Raw genomic sequence first — 15,371 nt, forward strand, 5'->3', positions numbered from 1 at the left:
TTTTTCACTCCTGCATAATTGAGGGGGGTACTACACCTATATTGTAGTTTTTTGGTGTTTTTTTATGGGTGTTTTTCTGTCTTTTCTTTCTTTGAGGAGATATTTGTTTATGTTTGTAATGGAGCCATTAAAATAGCTTGTTATGACTAATTTAAATTCTGCTACTTTTAATGTTAATGGGCTTAATAATCCAAGAGAGAGTATTAGCTTATATTAAAAAGTTGAAAGTTGATATTGCATTTTTGCAAGAAACTCACTTGACTGAAAAGGAACATCAAAAGTTAAAAAGAGATTGGGTTGGACAAGTTATAGCATCTTCCTTTAATTCTAAAGCAAGAGGTGTTGCTATTTCAATTCATAATAAGTTATCTTTTACATTGGATTCAGTTTTTGAAGCCGTTGGTATACTTTTGATTATTAATTGCAAAATCTTTTCAGAATCTTGGACTTTAATGAATGTTTATACTCCTAATATAGATGATGAACAATTTATGGTGGATTCCTTCTTTAATTTAAATAAAGCATATGATAAAATATTGGTTGGAGGCAATTTTAATTATTTTTTATATCCATTGTTCGATAAATCTCCAAAAATGGTCGTTAGAACAAAAATGGCTAAACAGTTAATGACAATAATGAAAGGTGGAGATTTGGGTGAAATTAAATCTAACAAGAAAGATTTTTCTTTTTATTAATCTCGACACGATTCTTATTCTAGAATAGATTTATTTTTAGTATCAGCGCAATTACAAGGAAGAATTTTTAAAGCTGAATAGAAGAGTGGGATTTTGTCTGATCATTGTTAATTAGATGGCGATTTAATTCTATGTTGTTGAAAAACTCTGATTTTATTAAGTTTATGAGGTATAATATAGTGTTTTTGAAAATAAACGTAGATTCAGTTGATAGTAAATTTGTTTTCTGGGATGCCTTGAAAGCTTATTTGAGGGAACAGATTATTAGTTATACAATTAAAATTAAAAAAAAACATTTGGCTGAGACTAAAAAATTAGAGAAGGAGATAGAGATTTTGGAAAAAGATATGCAGCGGGATACTACAGAAGCGAAAAAAGTCACCGAAGACTCTTGAAAATTTCTACAGGTGTACCGTGGAAAGCATTCTAGCTGGTTGCATCACTGCCTGGTATGGAGGCACCAAATCTCAGGACAAGAAAAAACTCCAGAGGGCTGTTAACTCAGCCTGCCAGGCATCAGATTTTACTCCATCAAGGACATCTACAAGAGGCTATGCCTTAATAAATTAGCCTCCATCCTCAAAGACCCCCACCATGCAGGCCATACTCTCTTCACTCTGCTACCATTGGGAAAAAAGTACAGGAGCCTAAAGATGAGCACTCAGTGGCACAAGGACTGCTTCTTCCCTGCTGCCATCAGATTCCTGAATGATCAACGAACAAAAAACACTGCCTTAGCTTTCATGCACTATTATTATTTTAATGTTTGTACTACGATGCTGCCACAAAACACCAAATTTCACAACTTCTTCATGATAATAAATTCTGATTCTGATTCAGGTCAGACAGCATCTATGAAAAGGGAAAGTAAGTTGATATTTCAGGCCAATGATCTTCCATTAGAATGATGCAGATAACCTCACTTATAAGTATGTGGAGGCAAATGACATTGCTTTGATACCTAAACCTTTGGTTTAAGTTTTGACAATTTTTCTTGGACATTTTTTTTTCTTTTGAACTTGTATTATTTTGTGCTCAGGTGATGTTCATGCGACTAAGTGATATTTGATTTATCAATGCAGCAATAATCAAAATGCTAATCATGTATCGACTAAGATAGAAAAATGAAAACGCTATCTTCAAACTCTCTGCTTCTTATATGATTGAATTTGCACAGGAGATTAATCAGACACTAAAGTCATTATAGATTACTTGTCCTGGACATAGGATCAATGCTGCACTATTAGCAGTCAGAGCCAGTAAAGAAATGAGACATGAGATGTTTCATCATTAGTCTTGAAACAGGCAAACATGTTGGTTGTCTGTGCCCATCTGGGCTTAGCATCTTTGATGGCAGCTGTATAACTAATGTCCAAGCATAAAATTCATTGCCTGCCCCATCCTAGGAAAGTTCTCTGGCATGTAGAGCATGAAGATCATATCCTCTCTCAAAATACCAGGATTTCTTCAATCATGACAATACCCCAAAGCCAGCAGACCCATACTGCAACCCTCATACCCATAACAATACAGGAGACCATTTGGCTAATTCCAGCCCATAGTCCTCTCCATATTTCTCTGTGCTCTTATAACTTGCCTGTTCTCACAGTTAACCATCAACTTCAATTTGTTTAATTTTGGTTTCTTGTAGTAGCCAATTAACCTTTCAACACATTATTGGAAACACAACACACTGCATATGCCGAAATCTAGAGCAAAAAAGTTGAAAGATCTTAGTGAGTCAAGTTTCACCAGCAAATTGTTTGTTTGCAGCACATCTTTGGGACCTGGAAGGAAATGATAGTACTCAGAGAGAATGTACAAACTCTGTCCATACAGCACCCGAAATTAGGATCAAATTTGTCCCTGGAATTCTGGCTTGAAATATCAACCATTCTTTTTTTTCCTACTGATACTGTTTGATCTGCTAAGTTCCTACAGCAGATTGTGTTTAGCTTCAGATTCCAGCATCTGCACTCTCCTGTGTATCACCTGTTTATAGTCACAGTGGATGTAATATGCCAAAATAGATGTTGCAACAAGGCCATTAAGATACCTATCATGAGATAAAACACTGGTGTGGCCACTGGAATCACAGTGGACACGATGAAATAACCACACAAGGGTTTTTTGAATGAATTTACTCTTTATATAACTCATGCAACCTTGTAAAAGCCTGAATCACGCACTGATGTCACATAGCCGGTTTGATGCCTTCTGGGAGTTGTAGTGACGCCATAGCGCCACTACATGGAATTATTTTAAAAAGCAATTATTCCAGCATTAAGGCTTATTGAAACAAGAAGATGTAGAGACCATTTAAACTTTGAAAATACATAGTATTACAAGTTTCAGGGGCACAGGGAAATATGGAGAGGAAAATGGGACTACTTCAGAGGTTGGGTCCTCTGAAGTCCAACATAGATCTGATGAGCCAAATGACCTCCTGCGTTGTTTTTGGCATGAGGGTTGCAGTATGGGACTCCTGGCTTTAGAGCATTGCCATGATGAGACAGGCTGTGGCTGTGGGTTTGATCAAGACAGTTATGAAGAAAAGTTATTTCAAGAGCCACCACTACCACTAAAGTATTAAAGAAGTGAATATGAAGCTAAAACTTTCTCCTGTGATGCATTTCCAGTTCACGAGAAAATCCAAACAAGGCAATTAAAGGGCATGGGTCTATTTTGATCTTAAAAATCGTTGATCAAGATTGAAAAATGTTTTCCCAAAATCTTCCTAAATTGATGCCCTTGAGGCATCAAGGACACTTCAAAAATTTTGCACCTCACATAATGGATCAACATCTGAATAAAAACAATTTAATTTAAGTTTGGACATATGTATTCTATGTACTACCTTAAATTTTAATAAACAATACCTTGCACAAAATGAAGAATCATTAATCAAACTAAGAGCAGAGTAGCAGTCTTCTGAAAATGTTATATTGAGTTCACGTTCCCAATCATTAATATGTTCCTACACTCAATGGAGTGATACTCAAATGTGAAGCTTTTCTGGAAAATTATATGTGGGTTATAAATACTTGCAGATCTAAGAATGAAGGCAATCCAACTAGTCATAACTCGCATCGGGAATCTGAACAATTGGATGGGTAGGAGAAGGTCATTCTCCCATCTAACTCAACATGGTTAGTGTCGTAGTTAACACAATGCTTATTATAATGCCAGCAACTCAATCAAGCACTGTCATGAAGGAATTTGTACATTCTCCCTACATCTGTATGGGTTTTCTTTGAGTGCTCCAGTTATCCCCCCCCCCCCAACCCTCCAAAACATACAAGGTTGTAGGTTAATTTGGGTGTAATTGGGTGGCATGGCTTTAAATGAATAGATTTGGCTTCTACTGTGCTGAAAATAAAATTAAAAAAAATGATGCTGAGACTTATTTATCCAGCTTATTCTCCAATGCCTGCATGGATATGGTATCACATTCCTCAGTCAGGATGTGACATTATTGGAAAATGGCACCGCTGCTGCAACAACAGAACTGCCACTGGTGTGGACCTGCGGAGAGCAGGGAGACATGGCTTTCCCGTAGAGTCCAATCACCCAGTCCGACTGCCTTGAGCCCCAAACAGGCTCTAAAGTGCTTGTTAATGGATCCAATGGTGGTTTTATTTAAAAATTCTGCAGCTGCGGGATCTGTGTCCAAGAATGCACCGCCTATGATCGGCAGCAGCCACGAGGGATTTCAGACTCTGAGGAAGCAGTGGACTGGCACAGGGCACCATAAAACAGGGTGAATAATCCCCCCATTTGAGAAGAAGCAGAGGAGATGACCCACAGGAAAGTGACCATGGTGGCAGACAAGTGAGGGGTTCTGTGGCTGAAGATCACATGGGTGGTGGGCTGTTGGCAACTTGAAGCCAGGAATCTGGGCAGACTGCAGGCAACTGCGGTCAAGGGATTCATACCAGGCAGTGGGCTGCTGGTGACTGGCTTGAGACTAGCTGAAGGTGGGATGTGAGATAGTGCCGAGGGTGCTGAAGGTTTCCTGATTGTGTCAGAGGTTTGGATCTGGCCTGGTGTGGACACTCTCCAGCTGCAGGTGCTGGGCAGCGCTGGAGTTGAATCCACGGACATTCAGTGACTCTGAGGGGATTCATTCTTGCTTCTCTTTCTCTGACTCCAAGAGGTGCTTCAGGCAATTTCTGCTGATGATGAATCTGTCTTCTTTACGGCAGTCTAAAACATGTAACATTAGCCTGTTTTTATGACATGACAATAAAGGAATCTTGAATTTTGACATTCAATGGAATGCGCAGTCTTTTTCATTATTTCTGTATTTAGACCTCACTTATATAATGAGGTAATGTAGCAGCTGAACTGCCCTAAACAACGAACTGGCTCATTGAGGTTTGAGTCAGCAAGAACAGGAAGCCCTAAAGTATAATCCTTGCTGCCAATCATCTGAGATGATGTCATTTCCGGGCTGAGCATCGCGAAGGCCATTGGGAGCGAGGGTGCTTTGAAAATGCGCATCTGAGTTGGTCTTACTCAGCTATGATGATTGGAGAGTTTAATTCGCCACTATACAACTACAGTAGGACCTTTCTTTGAAATACATATTTAACATTTTGAATATGGAATGTGAAGATGGCTGTATCTAGTACCCTGCTGATTTTGTTTTCTGATGGCCTTTGGTATTGAAGGTAAAGGTTTGGTCACCAATTCCATCTAGCACCATGTTTTAACCCAAACTCTAAGCCGCCACACTGGAGCAAAAACGATCTGCTGGAGGAACTCATGCTGTCAGGCATTGGGAGGAAGAGAGAAGAGGTCCTCAAAAGTGAGTACAGAGAGTTAGGTAGAGAGCTGAAAAGAAGGATTGTGAAGGGAGTAATCTTGGGATTACTGCCTGTGCCACGCGACAGTAAGAGCAGAAATAGAATGAGGTGGAGGATGAATGTGTGGCTGAAGGGATGGAGAAAGGGGCAGGGATACAAGTTTCTGGTTCACTGGGCCCTTTTTTGGGGGAGGTGGGACCTGTACAGAATGGATGGGTTGCAAGTGAATCCCGGGGGACCAGGAACCTGGCAGGGACATTTGTTAAAGCTACTCATGAGACTTTAAAAAAGAATGGTTGGGGGGAGGGGATCCAAACGAAGGAGAACAGCAAGGAGAAGGTTAGATTGCAAACAGAGAAAGCTTGTAGACAAAATTTGGGGGGTGTATAGGCAGGTGATAGAGAAGAAAGACGCTCTGAACAAAGATGGAGGGGAGATGATAGAAGAATAGAAAGAACATAATAGAGTTTTTTGTAAAGATATGGCAAACAGAGAATAAGTATAGGAAAATCTCTGAAATGCATATACTTTAATGCTAGGAGCATTGTAAGGAAGGTGGATGAGTTGAGGGTGTGGATAAACACTTGGCAGTATGACGTGGTAGCAATTAGTGAAACATGGTTGCAGGAGGGATGTGATTGGCAGCCAAATATTGCTGGATTTCATTGCTTTTGGTGTGATAGTATTGGAGGGGAAAGAGGGGGTGGTGTAGCATTGCTTGTCAGGGAAAATATTCCAGCAGTGCTTAGGCAGGATATATTAGAAGGCTCGTCCAGGGAGGCTGTATGGGTGGAATTGAGGAATGGGAAAGGGGTAGTCACACTAGTAGGGGTGTATTATAGACCACCTAATGGGGAGCGAGAACTAAATGAGCAAATTTGTAGGGAGATAGCAGATATTTGTAATAAGCACAGGGTTGTGATAGTGGGGGCATTTAATTTTCCAAATATAGATTGGGAAACCCATTCTGTGAAAGGGCTGGATGGATTGGAATTTGTAAAATGCGTGCAGGATAGTTTTATACAGCAATACATAGAGGTACTGACTAGAGAAGGGGCAGTGCTGGATCTACTATTGGGGAATGAGATAGGTCAGGTGACAGAGGTATGTGTTGGGGAGCACTTTGGGTCCAGTGATCATAGTGCCATTAGTTTCAATGCAATTATGGAAAGGGATAGGTCAGGACCTAAGATTGTGGTTTTTGAGTGGGGAAAATCTAAATTTGAGGAAATGAGAAAGGATTTATGAGGAGTGGATTGGGATGATTTGTTTTATGGGAAGGAGGTAGTAGAGAAATGGAGGTCTTTTAAAGGTGAGATTTTGAGGATCAAAAATCTTTATGTTCCTGTCAGGATAAAAAGCAGAGTCAAAAGTTTGAGAGAGCCATGGTTTTCAAGGGATATTGAAAATTTGGTTCAAAAAAAGAGGGAGATCTACAAGAAACAAGGAATAAAGGAGATACGTGAAGAATACATTGAATGTAAAAAGAATCTTAAGAAAGAAATTAGAAAAGCTAAAAATATGAGGTGGCTATAGCAAACAGGGTGAGAATAAATCCAAAAGGTTTCTATAAATATATTAATAGGAAAAGGAGAGTGAGGGTTAAAATTGGTCTCTTAGAGAATCAGAACCAAAGTGTGTGGAACCAAATGAGATGGGGGAGATTTTGAACAATTTCTTTTCTAAGGAGGGATATTGAATTGTGCAAGTTAAAGGAAGCAAAGAGGGTAATTATGGAAACTGTAGTGATTAAGAAAGAGGAAGTACTGGAGCTTTTGAAGCATATTAAGGTGGATAGTCTCCAGGCCCTGATGGGATTTTCCCCAGGACTTTGAGAGACGTTAGTGAGGAAATAGCAATGGCTCTGACAGTAATTTTTCAAATGTCCTTAGAGATGGGTATAGTGCCGGAGGATTAGTGTGTTGCTAATGTGATTCCTTTGTTTATAAAGGGTTTGAGGAGCAAGCCTAGCAATTATAGGCCTGTAAGTTTGACGTCTGTGGTAGGTAAATTAATGGAAAGCATTCTTAGAGATAATATATATGTATCTGGAGAGACAGGGTCTGATCAGGAACACTAAACATAGGTTTGTGTGTGGAAGGTCATGTTTGACTAATTTTATTGAATTTTTTGAAGAGGTGACTAGTAATGTTGATGAGGGAAAAGCAATGGATGTTGTCTATATGGACTTCAGTAAGGCCTTCGATAGGGTTCCGCATGGAAGATTAGTTAGGAAGGTTCAGGTGCTAGGTATTAACTTTAAGATAGTCAAATGGATTCAACAGTGGCTGGAAGGGAGATGCCAGGGAGTCATAGTGGATAACTCTTTGTCAGGCTGGAGGTCAGTAACATGCGGTGTGCCTCAAGGATCGGCATTTGGTCCCTTGATGTTTGTCATTTACATTAATCATCTGAATGATAGGATAATAAATTGGATTAGTAAATATGCAGATGATACTAAAATAGGTAGAATTGTGGTTAATAAAGAAGGTTTTCAATGATTGCAAAAGGATTTGGACTGCTTAGCAGAGTGCGCTGAAATATGGCAGATGGAGTTTAATACTAAGAACTGTGAAGTGCCTCATTTTGTAAAGAATAATCAAAGCAGGACATGCGTGGTAAATGGGAGGGCATTGAGGAATGCAGTGGAGCAAACAGATCTAGGAATATCGGTTCATCGATCCCTGAAGGTAGAATCTCATGTGGATAGGGTAATGAAGAAGGGTTTTAGTATGCTGGCCTTTATAAATCAAAGCATAGAATACAGGAGTTGGGAAGTGATGTTGAGACATCAAGACAACAGTGAGGCCAAATTTGGAATACTGTATGCAGTTCTGATCACCAAATTATAGGAAGGATATCAACAAGGTAGAGAGAGTACAGAGAAGATTTACAAAAACGTTACCTGGGTTTCAGAATCTAGATTACAAAGAAAGATTGAGCAGATTAGGTCTTTATTCCTTAGAGCGCAGAAGGTTGAGGAGGGATTTGATAGAAGTATTTAAGATTATGAGGGGGATAGATAGAGTTGATGTGGATAGGCTTTTTCCTTTGACGTTATGAGAAAGTGAAACAAGAGGTCATGAGTTAAGAGTTAAGGGGCAAAAGTTTAGAAGTAACATAAGGGGGAACTTCTTCACTCAGAGAGGGGTGGCTGTGTGGAATTAGCTTCCAAGAGGAGTAGTGGCAACAGGGTCCATTTTGTTATTTAAGGAAAAATTGGATAGGTATATGGATGGGAAGGGAATGGAGGGTTATGGGCAAGGTGCAGGTAGGTGGAACTAGAGGAGAGTACTTGGTTTGGTGCGGACTAGAAGGACCATGATGGCCTGTTTCCATTCTGTAATTGTTATATGGTTATCCGTGGAGGCAAAGGAAGGTACGGTTGGCGTAGTGGCTAGAGCAAAGCTTTCACAGTGCTAACGATTGGGACTGGTGTTCAAATCTTGTGCTGTCTGTAAGGAATTTGTATGTTCTCCCTGTGTTCTGCGTAGATTTTCCCCAGAGGCTTCAGTTTCCTCCCACTATTCGAAATATACCGGGGGTATTGGTTAATTGGGTGTAAAATGGCCTGTTACGGTGCTGTATGTCTAGGAGAGATGGGAAAAGCAGGGAGAAAAGGATAGGGGATTAAGTAGGTTAAATGTGTGGGTGATAGGCAGATCGAATCAGGTGGGGTCGGGAAAAACTATGTAACAGCTGACTGAATAGGGGTGTTGGGAAGAAGGAGGTGAGTGAGAGGACCAAGATGAATCAGGAGAGAACAAAATCTCAGGGTTATGGGTTATTTGAGATTGAACAATTCAATGTTCATGCTGTTGGGTTGTAGACTTTCCACACAAGAAAGGAACTGCAGATACTCTCCATAAGAACATAAAAATAAGAGCCTGCTCCACCATATAATAAAATCATGGCAAATCTGGCAATAGATTCAGCTCCACCTACCTGCCTTTTCTCCATAACCTTTAATTCCTCTACTTGACAAAAATCTATCTATCTGCTGTTTAAATATTGTCAATGGGCAGAGAATTCCACAGATTCACCACTCTCTAGGAAAAGCAGTTCTTCCTCAACTCTGTTGTAAATCTATACCCCCAAATCTTGAGACTAGGTCACCCTGATCAGCCAATTTAGTGGGACACAAGTGTGAAAGGGGCATTAGATATGCAAAACTCGGTCCCCTCTTATGAACAGTTGTGGGCTTGGCACCAACTGTTACAGCACTCCACTCACTACTGATTAACAACCAGAGAAATATCTATTTATCCCAACTCTCTGCATTCTGTTGATTAACCATGCATTCTTATCTTTTGGATTAGCCATTTATGTGGCACCTTACTTAATGCTTTCTGGAAATCCAAGTGCATAACATTCACCTGTTCCCCTCTATCTATTGCACTCAGTATATCCCTAAAGAATTCCAGTAAGTTTATCAAATAGGAACTTTTCTTCCTGAATCCATGCTGCACCTGCCTGATAGAAATATTGCTATTCAGATGTCTTGCTATTTCTATCTCAATGATAGTTTTGACCATTTCCCTGATTACAGACATTGAGCTAACTGGCCTATAGTTACCTGCCTTTTGCCGACATCCTATTTAAACAGTGGCATGACATTTGATGTCTTCCACTCTGCTCTAGTTTGCATTTGATCTCACTCTGTTAGTGAAAAGGTCAGCAAGGGAATGGGGAATGAAATTAAAATGGCTTGTCACTAGGAGCTCAAGATGGCCATTGAAGACAGAGTGCAGTTGTTCAGCAAAGAAGTCACCAAGACTGACCCTGCTACCATCTCCTAATATTGTCACAGATCATGTGCTGTCCAAATAGACAATCATAAAGCACTCCAGGTTGGATTTCCCATTCAACTTTATGTAAATCTGATGACATCCACATCTTTTCATTTGAGTTTTAATTCCCACCAAGCTCTTCTCTCTTATTAACCTTGTGCTCATTGACTCCGGATATGTGCAGCTTCATAGAACGGTTTTTCATCCTCAATTTTCAAAGGCTTTATTGGTCTTGTAATTTCGCTCAATGCAATGATCAACTGAAATCAGTACGCTTGGTCAGTTGATCATTACATTAATTAGTCCCACCATTCACAGCAATGAGAAATCCAATGAATTCCTGTCTTAGTCCTCACCTTTTTCTTCATGACCTTTGGACTGTGTTCTAGGATTAAAATGCAGAAAGGAGGTGCACAATAACAGCAAAATGTTTTCTATTTTAAAACTCAATTTGATAAACACAGAATAGCGGATAATTGGAGTGAGTGATAAATTCATTTGGCCTTTTGTAAATTTTGAGTTAATGTGTTTAGAGAATGAAATTCATTAAACAATCATAATCACTGTTTATTTAACACAGGGTTCTTTCTGGATAAGATATATTGCTGATGTTTTGGGCCTGAGCCCTTCTTAAAGAATAAGCAAAGAATAAGCAAAAAGGAGCAAATATCAGAATAGTGCTGGCTGGGGAAGGAGTCCAGACCAACAAAAGGTGTTAATTGGATATGCTAAGGGGAGAGGTGGGAATTGATTTTGTCTGTTTGAATGGAGACAGAGGGAAAAAGGAGGGAGACAGAGCTGGGGGAAGGCAATGAGGGAGGGGAGAGTGATTTAACAAAAGCCAGAGAAGTTGATCTTAACACCATCTGGTTGTAGGGTGTCCAGATGGAAGATGAGGTGTTATTCCTCTAATTTGCAGGTGGTCTTAGTCTGGCAGTGCATGACTTCATGCGTCAAGGGTACCAACATGGGCTCCAGCTATGCCTGCCTTTTTATTAGCTATGTGAAGTAATCCATGCTACAAGTCTACAAAGGCAAGGGGCCTCAACTAACCCTAAGCTACATTGATGGCTATTTTGCTGCTGCCTCATGTACCCACGATGAGCTTGTTGATTTCATCCAGTTTCACCCCGTCCTCAAATTCACTTGGTCTATTTTTAGCGACACTCTCCCTTTCCTCAATTTCTCCATCTCAGGAAACAAAATCTTGACAGACATTTTCTATAAACCTACCAACTCCCACTGCTACCTTGACTACACCTCTTCACACCCTGTCCTCTGTAAGGATTCCATTTCTTTCTCACAGTTCCTCTGTCTCTGTCACATCTGAGGACTTCCATGCCAGATCATTAGAGATGTCCTCCTTCTTCAAACAACATGGCTTTCCCTCTACCATCATCAACTCAGCTCTCAACCACATATCCTCCATTATCTGTACATGAACAACTAGGCCATAATTCCTCTTGACCTCACCTACACACCCTGCCAGCCTCCAAATCCAACATATCCTCCTCCGCCATTTACACAACATACTACGTGATCCTACCATTGGACACCTATTCTCCTCTCCTTCTGCAGGGACTGCTCCCTCCGTGATTTCCTTGTCCACTCTTACCTTCCCACCAATCGCCGCCTTGTACCTACACTTGTGACTGCAGGAGATGCTCCACTTGCACCCACACCTACTCCCTCACCACCATTCAGCCATTCAGGGGCCCAAACAGTCCTTCCAAGTGAAGCAATACTTCATGTGAATCTGCAGGGGTTATCTACTGCACCCTGTTGCAGTCTCCTTTATAATGGAGAGATTGGGTGTCGACTGGAAGATCGCTTTGTTGAGCATCTCGTCTCTGTCTGCCACAAAATAGCGCGTATCTCCCAGTGGCCACCCATTAATGTCCATGGACTCATGAACTGCTAGACTGAGACCACCCACAAATTAGAGGAACAGCACATCATCTTCTGTCTGGGTACCCTCCAACTGGATGGCGTTAACATCAACTTCTCTGGCTTTCGTTAAACCACCCCTCAACCTCGCCCTCCTTCCTCACTTCTTTCCCCAGCTCTGTCTTTCTCACTTTTCCCTCTGTCTCCTTTCACACAGACCAAATCAAATCTCACCTCTCCCCTTATCATATCCAATTAACACCTTTTGTGGGCATGGACTCCTCTCCCAGCCAGCATTGTCTCTATTTTGAGATTTCCTGTTTTTGCTTATTCTTTGCTTATTCCTTAAGAAGGGCTCAGGCCCAAGTCATAGGCAACATATCTTTATATGATGCTGCCAGACCGGCTGATGTCCTCCATCATTTCGGTGTGTTCTTACATAAATATATAGGAAATGGAGGAATATCTATCATGTGCAAGCAGCAGAGAATTATTTTAATTTGACATCATGTTTAGCATAGACATTGTCAACCAAAGGCCTTGTTCATGAGCTATACTATTCTATGTTGTATAGATTGACATGTTGCTTCAATTTGGTTCTTCTGCCTTGCAAATTAATAAAAGTTATTTAAGCCTATAAAATGGTTCTTATTTCTGGCTGGTTCTTTCATCAGGAATGAAACAAGGTAGATGAGTCAATCTTTAAAACAGTGAGCTATTGTGCATAGATCTGCACATTAAGGGTTTTAAGAACCTTGAACCTGGCAGTTAAGAAAAAGGCACAATTAAATGTCTATTGTTTCGGCACTTCTGATGAAAACATTGATGTGATCTTATCAACATTTTTTTAAAGCAATGATTTGGGTGTACTTACTAGAGCAGTGTCTGAACTCAAATCGAAGGTGTGAACCCCTGAATTTGTCCACAGGAATGGGCAGTTTGATGATCTCTCCCCATCGTGGACTGTTGTTGTGATACATCACGAAGGAGCAATGTTCAGTTATAGAGGGTTCTCCAGAACCAAGACTGATGCAATCCTAGCAATTAAAAAAAAAAAATACTCTTAAAAACTCTACAATAACTTGAATTATACTTGACAATTGAAGAAACTGCAAATGAGGCTGGAGGACCTATTTCAATCCTCGTTGGCGCAGCAATATTGACAGGTTCCAATCTTCTGTGGCCTACTTTAATATGAAATTATATTTATTGGAAAATATTTATTTGTCTTTTACTCAAATGCAATTGACTCAAACTAATTGAATCCTGTTCTCAGAGGAGCATTTCATGTTGCTGCTGCCTGACAATTCAATCATCGCTATCTAAATTTAGACACGTACTAGTGACCATGTAGCAACTGTGCAGAAGCTCAAAAAGTGCACTGAATCTGACTCAACTTATATCGCAGTGCTTTGTATAACCAGAGCATGCAGAGAAACATTCAGCCCTCTGGTATTTATCCCCAAGTGGCAGACTGCAAGGAACAATGTGTGGAGATATTATTAAATATTCAGACAATATTAAACCTTTCTGTCAAGATCCAAAAACAATGGCTCACTGACTTTTCATATTTGAGTGGGACTGGGCCTCCCATTTCTGACCCTGGATGGACTATATCTGTTGAGTATATTTCAAAATTTCAATAACATGGTTAGCATATATGAGACATTTCAGCTGCATTTTGTACTTCACTGTTGGAAATAATTCTGAGAATCTGTGAGGATTTTGCACATTCTCCCTGTATCCCTTTGGATTTCCTCTGGATGCTTCAATTTCCTCCCATATCCCAGGTTGGATGATAAATTTGCCCATGTGTCTACATGAATGGCAGAATTTGGGAGATGTTGATGAGAATGTGGGGAGAATTATAAAATGGATTAGTATAGGATTAGTGTGACTGGGTGGTTTATGATAGGCTTGTTTCTATGTTGCTTGTCTCCATGAAGATTTAAAAGATGTGAATTTCATTTGAATTAAAACCTGCATGTGAAATTCTGGATTTGGAAAATAAAAATAAGAAAGAAGCATACTTTTGTTTCCATAAGTCCTGTTATCAAGGCATTGGTGCATATGGTCTTGCATGAAGATGCTGTCTGACTGCATGCACACAAGCTCTTAACCACACACACTTCCTCAGTAAGCCACTATTGACCTTTTTTCCTTTCTTTCTTCCTACCCCATGCAGCCCTTCCTTTTTTCTTCCAACTCCTGCTGCTTCAATCTTGCTCCTGCTCTCGAACTCTTAACCTTCTGCCCTTCAGTCCAATGCCTTTTCCACATAAATGCCAATCCTCAATCGCTGGTTCTCCCAACGTGGATGCAAGCTGCTGCACCAACTAAGGCCAGGGAACCTATTACACCCCCATCCCACTTCTGCCACCTCTGCATAAAAACACTATAGGGTCTCCTTCTACCTATTCAATGTCACCTGTTGGCAGGCTTATCTGTCTGGTGCACCACATGTGGGTGATAAGTATGGATCATCGAAGTGGTCAGGGCTGAGTGAGAATGTCGGGGGAATGATCTATCCCTCCCCACGGCAAACCCACAGCTCCTCACTCTGTAACTCACTTTGAGCATTTGCATTTTAAGAACAGCTGCTTTATCAAGTTTTACCCAGCTTTCGACTGACACAAATGATGGCTCTAAAATGAAATATGGGCTTCAATGTAATTAACACCTGATTTCCTATTCAATGATGAATGTGTCAGCCAAGGTGAATGCTCAGTCAGAGTCAATCTAAAAGTTTGGACTGCAGTTAGGTACCAGGAATTGTAAGATTCTGATACACATTCTGATACACCAACCTGATGCAGAAATTTCAGTAAATCATGTGATTTTACAGTTAAACTTTCATGTTATAATCTTTTCAACAAGTCTATGATTTTAAGAATCAAACTTAAATTTGTAAAGATTTAAATAATATTTTTATTAGTGTTTTTCTGTTGATTTATATTAATATATCAAGAACTGTAATGCTGATGACATAACAGGACAACTTTCACAAGGGATTTATGAGTCACATATCTGATCCTACACTGTTGCAGTTTTATGTTAAAACACACAGGTGGTAGGATAGTGACTCAAGGTGAAGAACACATGCAGGTTGTGGGTTGCTGGCAACTGTGGTCAAAGCACTCATACCAGGGTGCAGACTGCTGGAAACTGGCTGAAGGAGTACCAAGTTTCAG

The 15,371-nt window shown here is 40.2% G+C and overlaps 1 protein-coding gene across 23 annotated transcripts in view; it reads right to left on the reverse strand.

Annotated features, from left to right (window-relative positions):
• dock3 (dedicator of cytokinesis 3) overlaps positions 1–15,371 on the reverse strand; it is a 939,092-nt gene that overhangs the window by 313,745 nt on the left and 609,976 nt on the right. For all 23 annotated transcript variants that reach the window (XM_069936839.1, XM_069936837.1, XM_069936835.1 and 20 more), the window contains one exon: positions 13,055–13,217. In XM_069936839.1, coding sequence (XP_069792940.1) covers positions 13,055–13,217 — 163 coding nt within the window. The remainder of the gene's footprint in view (positions 1–13,054; positions 13,218–15,371) is intronic.

Source organism: Narcine bancroftii, chromosome 5 (assembly GCF_036971445.1).
Source record: "Narcine bancroftii isolate sNarBan1 chromosome 5, sNarBan1.hap1, whole genome shotgun sequence".
Classification (NCBI taxonomy): domain Eukaryota; kingdom Metazoa; phylum Chordata; class Chondrichthyes; order Torpediniformes; family Narcinidae; genus Narcine; species Narcine bancroftii.